Raw genomic sequence first — 14,460 nt, 5'->3', positions numbered from 1 at the left:
AGAGGAGAGATGCAGCACCTTTACAGGTTCTGGGGTCTGGAAGACCTGCATCTCGTCATTGATGACGGTGTCCCCACCACCGTACTGCACAGGCTTCTGCACCTTTCCCTCTGTCAGGGAGCAGGACACATCAGTTAACTGTAGAATCCACCTGGACATCACTACCACTGAAGGACTAGCTCAAAAGATAAGTTGTGTGTGTGTGTGTATTGGGCTGATGAAAGGCTGTCATTCAACAGTCAGTATCTGTTCTAATGAACATGACGTGGTAGTTTCTCCATCTGCAGCTACCACTCAGTCGACCACAATCCTCAAGAACATGACCGGGCATCCCTCTGTAGAACCAGTGGACGCCCGGTCAGCGGAGGCACTGCCCCCTCCATGAGGCGTGAGGGGCTGGTCTCGGACATACGACAAGTTCTTGTTTAGGAGGTCCAGCCGCCGCACTGCGTTCGTACACTTTAACAACTGCACGACCTGAGAGAATTGAAACATTTGAACCATGAGAGATGGGTCAAATATACAGCGAGTACTGTAGATTTTTAGTACATGACAGAGGAACTCTTGAAACTGATCACTGTATACTGTAGCTAGCCCACTGGAAGCTAGAAAGGTCAAAAGTGACGTGATGTAGGTCAGGGCCACTGAGGGCCCAGGGGTCATTGCCGCAGGAAGATGTTTGGGGGGGGGGGGTCGTGTCTTTACAAAAGATACTGGTGTCCCAGTGAAAAAGTGCCGTGGCATTGAGATTACATATGATTATCGGAAATTATGCTGCAGTAATTCAACATTCCCCCAATAAACCCCAGAGCAAAAAACATTATAGTTTGAATATAACCCAAAAGATTTGGTCAATCAGACCAACACATTTCACAGTTTCGTGTATATAAATAAGACAGAGCATTGGTTAATTTTCGACTTATTCCTGAGATAAAATTATATCTATTCTTCCTATAGTACTAGTGATGAGTCGTTCGCTAACGAACGGCTCTTTTTGAAATGATCTTTTTGGTGATTTACATACGTTTTTTTTTCAAAACAACGATTACCTGCAAATAAGTTACTAAATTATCTAAAGAGGGTGAATTCTCACTTCAGAAACAATAAATAGTGTGGAGAGCGGGTCATTCTGGTCCACCCTAAAATTTGCAGTGCTTTAAAAAGAACTGAATCATTTATCCAGGTAAAAATGCATTTGAACGCGCATATCACGATCTGACATAATGGTAGCCTACTTTTTGTGATTTACATTGGAGATTTGCACGTTTTCCTTGGTTCTATATATTTTTTTAAGCATTTCGAACGAGGAGCCATTTGGGAGCCCAATGAGCCGTCTCTTTTACCTGAACGGAGCCAAATGAGCCGACTCTTTTACCTGAACGGAGCCAAATGAGCCGACTCTTTTACCTGAATGGAACCAAATGAGCCGACTCTTTTACCTGAACGGAGCCAAATGAGCCGACTCTTTTACCTGAACGGAGCCAAATGAGCCTGCTCTGCTCACCGAAAAGACCCGCAATGCTCATCACTAGTGGCAAGTGCACTAAACTCATCTCAAAGCAAACCTCCGAGGAATTAATGACTCAAGCAATAGACACAAAAATGTTGGCTTTGTGCAAGAAAGGAAAGGTATTTATTTAATATTTTTGACTATCACTACAGTAAAACTAAAATATTGAGCTCGCAAATTAGCTTCCATGAAGTTGCACGTTTGCTAGCTACGCTTGCTACTGTAACTAGCTAGCTAACAAGAGCTAACCAGACACGAACACAGGTACTTACATGAAGATGAAGTTACTACTTATTCACAAGTAGGTTCTCTCTTTGTAACAACCATCTCAGCAAACAAAGTTGAAGAGTCACTGTCAGCTAGACTTGTAGGTCGAGTAATGTTGGATTAGGTTACTATTTCGGTCTGGTCAGGAGCGAGCTCGTTATTTGTCGTGTGAAGAGATCATTTACCTGAAAGTTCTGTCCGTCCTTGTCTTGAAATGTACATTGTAATTTTCAGATTTGTCCACTAGATGCCAGAACTGCAATAACTATTACAGAGCTAGCAAAGATGGTCTGCTTCTAGTGAACTGTATGCATATAGGGACTCTTAAATGAAAACCTAATATTACAGTTATGACTACAGCATACCACATATTACAGCTATGACTACTGCATACCATGTAATATTACAGCTATGACTACTGCATACCATCTAATATTACAGCTATGACTACTGCACACCATCTAATATTACAGCTATGACTACTGCATACCACCTAATATTACAGCTATGACTACAGCATACCACATATTACAGCTATGACTACTGCATACCATGTAATATTACAGCTATGACTACTGCATACCATCTAATATTACAGATATGACTACTGCATACCACCTAATATTACAGCTGACTACTGCATACCATCTAATATTACAGCTATGACTACAGCATACCACATATTACAGCTATGACTACTGCATACCACCTAATATTACAGCTATGACTACAGCATACCACCTAATATTACAGCTATGACTACTGCATACCATCTAATATTACAGCTATGACTACAGCATACCACATATTACAGCTATGACTACTGCATACCACCTAATATTACAGCTATGACTACAGCACACCATCTAATATTACAGCTATGACTACTGGACACCATCTAATATTACAGCTATGACTACAGCATACCACCTAATATTACAGATATGACTACTGGACACCATGTAATATTACAGCTATGACTACTGCATACCACCTAATATTACAGCTATGACTACTGGACACCATCTAATATTACAGATATGACTACAGCATACCACCTAATATTACAGCTATGACTACTGCACACCATCTAATATTACAGATATGACTACAGCATACCACCTAATATTACAGCTATGACTACTGCATACCACCTAATGTTACAGATGATAGTCTCAGGAAATCCCAGACCTAGGGCAACAGCACTAGGAGCATTGTTCACATTGTGAAGGCACCCTTTTTGCCTAGGGAGACTACAGATATGACTACTGCATACACATACACTACCGTTCAATGGTTTGAGGTCACTTAGAAATGTCCTTGTTTTTGAAAGAAAAGCACATTTTTTTTGTCCATTAAAATAATATATAATTGATCAGAAATACAGTGTAGACATTGTTAATGTTATAAATGACTATTGTAGCAGGAAACGGCAGATTTTTTAAAATGGAATATCTACATAGGTGTACATAGGCCCATTATCAGCAACCATAACTCCTGTGTTCCAATGGCATGTTGTGTTAGCTAATCCAAGTTTATCATTTTAAAAGGCTAATTGATCATTAGAAAACCCTTTTGCAATTATGTTAGCACAGCTGAAAACGGTTGACTGATTAAAGAAGCAATAAAACTGGCCTTTAAACTAGTTGAGTATCTGGAGCATCAGCATTTGTGGGTTCAATTACAGACTCAAAATAGCTTGAAACCATGTACTTTCTTCTGAATCTCGTCAGTCTATTCATGTTCTGAGAAACAAAGGCTATTCCATGCGAGAAATTGCCAAGAAACTGAAGATGTCGTACAACACTGTGTACTACTCCCTTCACAGAACAGCGCAAACTGGCTCTAACCAGAAAATAAAGAGTGGTAGGCCCCGGTGCACAACTGAGCAAGAGGACAAGTACATTAGAGTGTCTAGTTTGAGAAACAGATGCCTCACAAGTCCTCAACTGGCAGCATAATTAAATAGTACAAAACACCAGTCTCAACGTCAACAATGAAGATGCAGCTCAGGGATGCTGGCCTTAATTAACAATGTCTGCACTGTATTTCTGATCAATTTGATGTTATTTTAATGGACAAAAATGTGCTTTTCTTTCAAAAACAAGGACATTTCTAAGTGACCCCAAGCTTTTGAACGGTAGTGTATTTGCCTGGCACATTGGCAAAAATAAGCCACACCTTGCAAAAATCAAGTAAAGCTGTAACAAAATTTATGCACATGACTGGCTATTGATTTTCTGTTCTAGGTTGACAGCCGAGATGGCTTAGTCCAAATCAGAAAAAGAGACTTGGAGAGATTGACTACAGAGGTCATGCAGCTCCGAGAGTTCTTACCCAAAGTAGTGAATGGAGACCTGATTGAGATGCTGCAGAAAGCCCGTGCTGCAGAGACAAGTAAGCTGCCCTTAAAATGGCTCTACGCCGGTTGTTATCATACAAGTGGGCAGATAATGAATAACATGAATGTTGGTATTGGGAAACAGCCTAAACAGTGAAAGGGAAATCGTGCGTGTGTGTGTGTGTGTGTGTGTTTGTGTGTGTGTGTGTATGTGTGTGTAGTGAAGGATCGCCTTGGTCAGGAGCAGGAGCAACTGAGACAGGAGTGTCTGCACCTCCGCTCTCGTCTGGACGCAGCGCAGAACGAGTGTCAGAAAGAGAGAGAGGTGAGAGATGGAGGGATATTAAAGAGAGGGAGGTGAGAGATGGAGGGATATTAAAGAGAGAGAGGTGAGAGATGGAGGGATATTAAAGAGAGAGAGGTGAGAGATGGAGGGATATTAAAGAGGGAGGTGAGAGATGGAGGGATATTAAAGAAAGAGAGGTGAGAGATGGAGGGATATTAAAGAGAGGGAGGTGAGAGATGGAGGGATATAAGAGAGAGGTGAGAGATGGAGGGATATTAAAGAGAGAGAGGTGAGAGATGGAGGGATATAAGAGAGAGGTGAGAGATGGAGGGATATTAAAGAGAGGGAGGTGAGAGATGGAGGGATATTAAAGAGAGAGAGGTGAGAGATGGAGGGATATTAAAGAGAGAGAGGTGAGAGATGGAGGGATATTAAAGAGAGAGGTGAGAGATGGAGGGATATAAGAGAGAGGTGAGAGATGGAGGGATATTAAAGAGAGAGAGGTGAGAGATGGAGGGATATTAAAGAGAGGGAGGTGAGAGATGGAGGGATATTAAAGAGAGAGGTGAGAGATGGAGGGATATAAGAGAGAGAGGTGAGAGATGGAGAGATATTAAAGAGAGAGAGGTGAGAGATGGAGGGATATTAAAGAGAGAGAGGTGAGAGATGGAGGGATATAAGAGAGAGAGGTGAGAGATGGAGGGATATTAAAGAGAGAGAGGTGAGAGATGGAGGGATATTAAAGAGAGAGAGGTGAGAGATGGAGGGATATTAAAGAGAGAGAGGTGAGAGATGGAGGGATATTAAAGAGAGAGAGGTGAGAGATGGAGGGATATAAGAGAGAGGTGAGAGATGGAGGGATATTAAAGAGAGGGAGGTGAGAGATGGAGGGATATTAAAGAGAGAGAGGTGAGAGATGGAGGGATATTAAAGAGAAGGAGGTGAGAGATGGAGGGATATAAGAGAGAGGTGAGAGATGGAGGGATATTAAAGAGAGAGAGGTGAGAGATGGAGGGATATTAAAGAGAGAGAGGTGAGAGATGGAGGGATATTAAAGAGAGGGAGGTGAGAGGTGGAGGGATATAAGAGAGAGGTGAGAGATGGAGGGATATTAAAGAGAGGGAGGTGAGAGATGGAGGGATATTAAAGAGAGAGAGGTGAGAGATGGAGGGATATTAAAGAGAGGGAGGTGAGAGATGGAGGGATATTAAAGAGAGAGAGGTGAGAGATGGAGGGATATTAAAGAGGGAGGTGAGAGATGGAGGGATATTAAAGAGAGGTGAGAGATGGAGGGATATTAAAGAGAGGGAGGTGAGAGATGGAGGGATATAAGAGAGAGGTGAGAGATGGAGGGATATTAAAGAGAGAGAGGTGAGAGATGGAGGGATATTAAAGAGGGAGGTGAGAGATGGAGGGATATTAAAGAGAGGTGAGAGATGGAGGGATATTAACTAAACGTGTGTTGAGTCTATGGATAGGGTAACCTGTTCTCTAGGTAACATTGTGTGTGTCAGAGTATGTCTTAAGGCCTCACTTGTATGAGTATGAGTGTAAGTGTGTGTGTGTCTGAGTGTAAGTGTGTGTGTGTATGCGTGTAAGTGTGTGTGTGTCTGAGTGTAAGTGTGTGTGTATGAGTGTAAGTGTGTGTGTATGAGTGTAAGTGTGTGTGTGTATGCGTGTAAGTGTGTGTGTGTCTGAGTGTAAGTGTGTGTGTCTGAGTGTAAGTGTGTGTGTATGCGTGTAAGTGTGTGTCTGTCTGAGTGTAAGTGTGTGTGTATGAGTTTAAGTGTGTGTGTGTATGCGTGTAAGTGTGTGTGTGTGTCTGAGTGTTAACCTATCTGCTGCATGCCCCTGCAGGAGAAGCTGGTTCTGAGGGAGCAGCTATGGGAGAGTCGGGAACAGCTGCAGCAGCAGGCTGAGTTCTGTACTGGGCTGGGGGCTGCCTCCTGCACCCTGCTGTGGAGCACCTCCAGTAAGGAGGAGGCAGTCAAAGACATCCTGGCCGATGTGAGAGGCATTCATCCACAGACCGTACAAAACCTTTCACCCAATTCCAAACCAACCCCTAGCCGCTTACACACCTGTGGAGATCTGAGAGGACTGGATAGCTATAACATGATGACAGTGGCTTCATCACACCCTTTAATAGACTTGGTGGAATGTTTACTGTATTGCGCTGACACAGAAGTACCAATGGCCTAGGGGTCAATTTACATAGATGTTTCTATTTTTCTTTCATTTGTGTTATTGACTGTACGTTTGTTTATGTGTAACTCTGCGTTGTTGTTTTTGTCGCACTGCTTTGCTTTATCTTGGCCAGGTCGCAGTAGTAAATGAAAACTTGTTCTCAACTGGCCTACCTGGTTAAATAAAGGTGAAATAAAAAGTGTAAAACATTTTTTTTTAGGGGTCAGCATTCATCTGAACCTATTCCTCTGCCTCTGATCCTTTCCACTCCAGTCCATGTCCTGGTTCTCTTTGAACTCCAGTCCATGTCCTGGTTCTCTTTGAACTCCAGTCGATGTCCTGGTGTTCTTTGAACTCCAGTCCATGTCCTGGTTCTCTTTGAACTCCAGTCCATGTCCTGGTTCTCTTTGAACTCCAGTCCATGTCCTGGTTCTCTTTGCCTTTATCCTGTTCCATCACCCTCCTTGTTCCCCTCCTTAATTCCTCCCCTCTCCCTCTGGCCACCTCTGACCCTGCCTCATTACTCTGATTGTAGGGTAAGCTGCAGTCCTTCCTGAGCGTGGCGGGCCAGACCCTGGAGAGCTTTGTCAAGTCTCTGGATGGGGAGGCCAAGGCCGAGCAGCAAGACTCCAACTCCCATGAGCACCAGTTTGTTCTGGCGCTGGCCGGAGTCGTCACCAGTGAGTGTGCGGCTATGCCACCATGGCATGCCATCCAAACTGTCTATTGAATGTATTTTGATAACCACAGTTTATAATTACACCATCTCACTGTGAGTTATTCCAGTCTATGCTGTGTTATTTAACCTGTTTAGGATAGGGGGCAGTATTTTCACGGCCGGATAAAAAAACGTACCCGATTTAATCTGGTTATTACTCCTGCCCAGAAACTAGAATATGCATATAATTAGTAGATGTGGATAGAAAACACTCTAAAGTTTCTAAAACTGTTTGAATGGTGTCTGTGAGTATAACAGAACTCATATGGCAGGCCAAAACCTGAGAAGATTCTATATGGGAAGTGCCCTGTCTGACCATTTCTTGTCCTTCTATAGCCTCTTTATGGAAAATAGAGGATCTCTGCTGTAATGTGACATTTTCTAAGGCTCCCATAGGCTCTCAGAAGGCGCCAGAACGGGGAATGATGACTCTGCAGTCCCTGGGCGAAAAACAGTAGGGCTTTTGGAAAGTGGTCGTTCTGAGAACAATGACACGGGCCCGCGCCTACATGTGAAGACTCCATTTTCTATTTTCAGTGTTTGAACGAAAACAAGGTCTCCCGGTCGGAATATTATTGCTATTTTACGAGAAAAATCGCATAAAAATAGATTTTAAACAGCGTTTGACATGCTTCGAAGTACGGTAATGGAATATTTTGAATTTTTTTGTCACGATACGCGCCGGCGCGTCACCCTTCGGATTGTGTCTTGAACGCAAGAACAAAACGCAGCTATTTGGATATAACTATGGATTATTTGGAACAAAAACAACATTGGGAGTTGAAGTAGAAGTCCTGGGAGTGCATTCTGACGAAGAACAGCAAAGGTAATCAAATTTTTCTTATAGTAAATCTGAGTTTGGTGAGTGCCAAACTTGGTGGGTGTCAAAATAGCTAGCCATGATGGCCGGGCTATCTACTCAGAATATTGCAAAATGTGCTTTCACCGAAAAGCTATTTTAAAATCGGACACCGCGATTGCATAAAGGAGTTCTGTATCTATAATTCTTAAAATAATTGTTATGTTTTTTGTGAACGTTTATCGTGAGTAATTTTAGTAAATTCACCGGAAGTTTTCGGTGGGTATGCTAGTTCTGAACGTCATATGCTAATGTAAAAAGCTGGTTTCTGATATAAATATGAACTTGATTGAACAAAACATGCATGTATTGTATAACATAATGTCCTAGGAGTGTCATCTGGTGAAGATCATCAAAGGTTAGTGCTGCATTTAGCTGTGGTTTTGGTTTTTGTGACATTATATGCTAGCTTGAAAAATGGGTACTGGCTGGGTACTCTCCTGACATAATCTAATGTTTTGCTTTCGTTGTAAAGCCTTTTTGAAATCGGACAATGTGGTTAGATAAAGGAGAGTCTTGTCTTTAAAATGGTGTAAAATAGTCATATGTTTGAAAAATTGAATTTTGGGGATTTTTGAGGAGTTTGTAATTCGCGCCACGCTCTATCATTGGATATTGGCGAGGCGTTCCGCTAGCGGAACATCTAGATGTAAGAGGATAACATATTTTGCATCATATAATTAAGCAATAAGCCATGAGGGGGTGTGGTATATGGCTAATATAGCACAGCTGAGGGCTGTTCTTACGAGTGCCTGGACACAGCCCTTAGCCGTGGTATATTGGCCATATACCACAAACCTCCGAGGTGCCTTATTGCTATTATAAACTGGTTACCAACATAATTAGAGCAGTAAAAATAAACGTTTTGTCATACCCGTAGTATATGGTCTGATATACCACAGCTGTCAGCCAATCAGCATTCAGGGCTGGAACCACCCAGTTTATAATAAATGGCACACCCTGCTCAGCGTTAACATCATTAGCTCTCCAATCGGTGACCTCTCTGCTGTTTGATTGTCCACTCAGACGTGGCGGCGGTGACGTGTGGGCGGGACTACCTGTCCAGCTCCGCCCACGTCCTCCTGGAGACTCTGATGCAGCTGCTGGAGCTCCTGAAGCCTGGGGTCTTCCCCAAACTCAAAGTGTAAGACTGGAGGACTTCTAAATCACTCACATTAATAATCATACACACACACGGTCTCCTCAGCAGTTATGTTGGCCGACCCAACATCAATACACACAGCCATCTGAATCCAGATCAAATGATACCTACAATAATAAATGAACTAGGCATTGTAGTTTCTCTGCAGGTGGATAAATGATGATGGTTATTGTAGTTTCTCTGCAGGTGGATAAATGACGATGGTTATTGTAGTTTCTCTGCATATGGATGAATGATGATGGTTATTGTAGTTTCTCTGCATGTGGATGAATGATGATTATTGTAGTTTATCTGCAGGTGGATGAATGATGATGATTATTGTAGTTTATCTGCAGGTGGATGAATGATGATGGTTATTGTAGTTTATCTGCAGGTGGATGAATGATGATGGTTATTGTAGTTTATCTGCAGGTGGATGAATGATGATGGTTATTGTAGTTTATCTGCAGGTGGATGAATGATGATGGTTATTGTAGTTTATCTGCAGGTGGATGAATGATGGTTATTGTAGTTTATCTGCAGGTGGATGAATGATGATGTTATTGTATTTTTTCTGCAGGTGGATGAATGATGATGGTTATTGTAGTTTATCTGCAGGTGGATGAATGATGATGGTTATTGTAGTTTATCTGCAGGTGGATGAATGATGATGGTTATTGTAGTTTATCTGCAGGTGGATGAATGATGATGGTTATTGTAATTTCTCTGCAGGTGGATGAATGATGATGGTTATTGTAGTTTCTCTGCAGGTGGATGTAGATGGCCATTGTAGTTTCTCTGCAAGTGGATGAATGATAGTGGTTATTGTAGTTTCTCTGCAGGTGGATGAATGATGATGGTTATTGTAGTTTCTCTGCAGTTGGATGTGGATGGCCATTGTAGTTTCTCTGCAGGTGGATGAATGATGGTGGTTATTCTAATTTCTCTGTGTTACAGGTTGATGCTGATGGCTCTGTATAATGTCAGTATCAGTGTAAGTGGATTGAAGTATATCAGGGAGTTTCCAGGACTTCTCTCTCTCATCTGGACCCTTTTGGAGGGTAAGAGGGGAGTGAGGGGTGGGCTTGTGTGCTTTGTATGTGGCGTTATAAAATGTGTGCATTCAAAAGCATTTATTTGTTAATTTGGATCTCTTATAACCCACAATGGGGCTAATCGTTCAAGAGTCCAGTGTGTGTCCGAAAGAGAGAGCCTGAATCAGAGGTCAGAGAGCTGGCATCAGTGTGTTTAACTCAGATCAGCAAAGAAGGGCTCGTGTTGTGGTCAGTTAGGAGGATTAAGACTGTATCTCTCTCTTTCGCTCTCTCTTTCTCTCCCTCTCTCTTTCTCTCTCTCTCTTTTCCCTTCCTCTCACTGCTTCTGTCTGATTCTGCCCCTCCTCTCTTACCTCGCCCTCTCTGTTTCCTTCTATCTCTCTCTTTTTGCTCTCTCCTGTCCTCCCCTCTCCCGACCCCTCTTCCCTTCCTGAGACGGGGACTCTGAGGTATGCCTCCACGCCCTGCGGCTGCTCCAGTCAGTGCTGTTGGAGGAGGCGGTGGCCCTGGTGGGGCCCGGGTTGCTGCTGGACGACCCCCTTCTCCCACTGGAGCGCATACGCACGCTGGCCACCTCCAGCCGCCACCCGGCCCTGAGGCAGACGGCCCAGGAGACACTGGATGACCTGGGCTCCCTCCGCGCCTCCTTCCTGGACCCCCACGGCACCTCCTCCTCTAACCAAGTACATGTATAAATACATCCAACCCAAAGTTAAACACACAGCACTAGCGACACATCCCACTCACATGATGATGATGATGCTTTCCTACTGTAGAGTAAACGGTTCTCTGATTAGAGAGAGCTCTACTGAGGAGAGCTCCCATGGTGCAATGTGGAAGAGGTTGGTTCCATCGTGTCCCTGTCTCGCTTTTCCCCCGGGTTCAGGGACTTAGTCAGGTTGGTTCCTAACCCACCACAGCAGATGTTCCGGACCAGTAGAACTCCATAAGTGTACCTAAGTGCTCCATAACACATTCAGAACCCATACATAGAACATACATTAGAACTACAAAATTGTGTATGTCAACAAAATCAACAAATAGCTCAAATTAAAACTTGTTGACATAGTCCAAAGCAAGGATGACTTTTGCTTGCCATATGTTAAAGAGAAGCAGTCTGTTTGTTTCAAATATTTATCTACTGTTGTCAGGTGAGTTGGATCTGTTTCTACCTGTTAGCCTGTTGACCTAATACCAGCTAATACCATTTCAGCCTCGTGGCCTTATTTCATTAGGTCAAATACCTTGAGGTCAAGTAACAATGGTGTGTTGTGTTCTACCATTGTTACAGACAATAAAATATTATTCCAAACTTTTCCAAATGAACATTCATTTATATCTGATATGTAGCCTATTTTTACCAGGTTAGGAGCGGTTTGTGTGTATGAATTTGTCTGACTGTCCTGTTCTCCCACTACCATATCCTGGACCACCTCACACGTGACTCCCTAACTGTCAGTCATTTAGCAGACGCTCTTGTCCACAGCCACACATTTTCATACTGGTCCCCCGTGGGAATCGAACCCACAACCCTGGTGCTGCAAGCACCATGCTCTACCAACTGAGCCTCCGACTCCCAGATAAACAGATTATGACGTAGAAATTGGCCTGGTCATTAGGAGCCACCTAAAGTGGATAAGCCTTTCAGTGTGTGAGGGGGGTGACACTGAGTAAGCTGACTCGGCACGTGTACAACAGGCTGTAGGGTATTGAAGCAAGCTAGTCTCTGTGTACATATATAGTCAAGCCTCAGTCTGTTGAGTTACAGTCCATTTCAAAGTTACAAAACATTTCCATATTCTGATCGACCTCCATTCCCAACATGATTGGATCTCTGAAGTGTTACTGTACACTCAAGATGAGAGGGCTAAAAGACTGGGCTGGACTGTGTCCGCTAAGGATCTCTGCTAATAATAGTCATTTGCAAATCCTCTCAAGAACCAACAGGAACTTGCTTACACTCAGAAGAGATGTGTTTCCAATACCTTGCTAACTTGTAGAAAAGGTATGTGTCAGAGCATGTGAAGCTATAAAGGTGTAACTTGGTTTTGTAGTTAAAAAATAAGGAAGAACATTTTTGGTGTCTTGTTTGATCTTGTAGAACGTGGAAGTGCATCGTTTCAATGGCCTCCAAAGGACATGGCGACACCAACTCAGGACGGTTACCCTCGGCCCCAGCTTACTCCGAAGAGGTGCCGCCTGGTCACAATGCTGTGTTCCCAGCGCCCACCTTGGTGCCACCACCCCCAAGCTACCTGACACCTTCAGCCCCACCGGTTCATATGATGATGCCTGCCTCTCTTGAACCACTCAATGTTGTCTACCCAGCTCCCACAAACCCTGGATTCCCACCCCCTGGATACGTGACCCCTTCCGCTCCCCCGATGATGCCTGCCCCTTTCGGACACCCTAATGCTGTCTACCCCGCGCCCATGAACCCCAGAATCCCGCCAGTACCCCCAGGCTACGTTACCCCTCCGGTCCCTGCGATGATGCCTGCCCCTCCGCCTGATCTCCGACCCACCGGCTGCCCCCCAGGACTGGAATACCTGATTCATGTCGACCAGCTTCTCGTCCATCAGACTTTTCATCTGGCCGAACTGCTGGGTTGGGAGGTTAGAAATTCCTACAATGTGAAGAACAGTATCGGGCAACAAGTGTTTCTGGCGGAAGAGGAGAACAACTGTTGCACCCTACAGTGCTTTGGCCCCAGCCGACCTTTCACCTTTCACATCCAGGACAACCTGGGGCAGGAGGTGTTGACCCTGATGCGCCCTCTTGCGTGCAGCTACTGCTGCTTCCCCTGCTGCCTGCAAGACCTGGAGGTGCAGAGTCCCCCCGGTATTCCAATAGGGTATGTGGTGCAGGAGTGTCACCCGTTCCTCCCCAAACTCACTGTGCTGAACGAGAGGAGACAGCCTCAGCTGAGGATCAAAGGGCCGCTGTTTTTCTGTAGTTGTTGCAGAGACGTCACATTTGAGGTGAAGACTCTGGATGACTCAATGTTGATAGGGCATATCAGTAAGCAGTGGTCCGGCTTCCTGCGCGAAGCCTACACGGACGCAGATCATTTTGGAATCGTGTTCCCAATGGACCTGGATGTGAAGATGAAGGCTGTGCTGCTGGGAGCCTGCTTCCTGATCGATTTCCTGTATTTTGAGGAAAGGAAAGGAGACAAGAAACATTGAAATTTTACTCTGTGCCGACTATCCTTAGTGTTTTGTGAAGAAGGTTACAAGGTCCCGTGGGTTCCGTAACAACAAAACAACTACAAAGTTACAAGGTCCCGTGGGTTCCGTAACAACAAAACAACTACAAAGTTACAAGGTCCCGTGGGTTCCGTAACAACAAAACAACTACAAAGTTACAAGGTCCCGTCGGTTCCGTAACAACAAAACAACTACAAAGTTACAAGGTCCCGTGGGTTCCGTAACAACAAAACAACTACAAAGTTACAAGGTCCCGTGGGTTCCGTAACAACAAAACAACTACAAAGTTACAAGGTCCCGTGGGTTCCGTAACAACAAAACAACTACAAAGTTACAAGGTCCCGTGGGTTCAGTAACAACAAAACAACTACAAAGTTACAAGGTACCGTGGGTTCCGTAACAACAAAACAACTACAAAGTTACAAGGTCCCGTGGGTTCAGTAACAACAAAACAACTACAAAGTTACAAGGTCCGTGGGTTCCGTAACAACAAAACAACTACAAAGTTACAAGGTCCCGTGGGTTCAGTAACAACAAAACAACTACAAAGTTACAAGGTCCCGTGGGTTCCGTAACAACAAAACAACTACAAAGTTACAAGGTCCCGTGGGTTCCGTAACAACAAAACAACTACAAAGTTACAAGGTCCCGTGGGTTCCGTAACAACAAAACAACTACAAAGTTACAAGGTCCCGTGGGTTCCGTAACAACAAAACAACTACAAAGTTACAAGGTCCGTGGCTTCAGTAACAACAAAACAACTACAAAGTTACAAGGTCCCGTGGGTTCCGTAACAACAAAACAACTACAAAGTTACAAGGTCCCGTGGGTTCAGTAACAACAAAACAACTACAAAGTTACAAGGTCCCGTGGGTTCCGTAACAACA

General features: G+C 43.9%; 2 protein-coding genes across 2 annotated transcripts; both read left to right on the top strand.

Moving 5' to 3' along the window:
- The first annotated feature begins 1,316 nt into the window (after nucleotides 1-1,316).
- LOC106574756 (heat shock factor 2-binding protein) lies at nucleotides 1,317-11,578 on the top strand. Its single transcript, XM_014150802.2, has 8 exons — nucleotides 1,317-1,629; nucleotides 4,027-4,174; nucleotides 4,340-4,443; nucleotides 6,262-6,411; nucleotides 7,127-7,271; nucleotides 9,195-9,312; nucleotides 10,267-10,370; nucleotides 10,800-11,578. Exons 1-8 carry the CDS (start codon nucleotides 1,486-1,488, stop codon nucleotides 11,057-11,059), a joined length of 1,173 nt encoding a protein of 390 aa, XP_014006277.1. The 5' UTR covers nucleotides 1,317-1,485; the 3' UTR covers nucleotides 11,060-11,578.
- A 752-nt stretch (nucleotides 11,579-12,330) lies between these two features.
- LOC106574766 (phospholipid scramblase 2-like) lies at nucleotides 12,331-13,946 on the top strand. Its single transcript, XM_045698611.1, has one exon. It carries the CDS (start codon nucleotides 12,488-12,490, stop codon nucleotides 13,550-13,552), a length of 1,065 nt encoding a protein of 354 aa, XP_045554567.1. The 5' UTR covers nucleotides 12,331-12,487; the 3' UTR covers nucleotides 13,553-13,946.
- The last annotated feature ends 514 nt before the right edge of the window (nucleotides 13,947-14,460 follow it).

This window comes from Salmo salar, chromosome ssa17 (assembly GCF_905237065.1).
Source record: "Salmo salar chromosome ssa17, Ssal_v3.1, whole genome shotgun sequence".
Lineage (NCBI taxonomy): Eukaryota > Metazoa > Chordata > Actinopteri > Salmoniformes > Salmonidae > Salmo > Salmo salar.
This window is presented reverse-complemented; position numbering and strand designations above follow the sequence as displayed.

Coding starts and splice junctions, on each gene's coding strand:
- LOC106574756 (XM_014150802.2), top strand. CDS start 1,486: ATGAGCCTGCTCTGCTCACCGAAAAGACCCGCAATGCTCATCACTAGT. Junction 1,630..4,026: donor CTTTGTGCAAGAAAGGAAAG/GTATTTATTTAA, acceptor TTTCTGTTCTAG/GTTGACAGCCGAGATGGCTT. Junction 7,272..9,194: donor GCTGGCCGGAGTCGTCACCA/GTGAGTGTGCGG, acceptor TTGTCCACTCAG/ACGTGGCGGCGGTGACGTGT.
- LOC106574766 (XM_045698611.1), top strand. CDS start 12,488: ATGGCCTCCAAAGGACATGGCGACACCAACTCAGGACGGTTACCCTCG.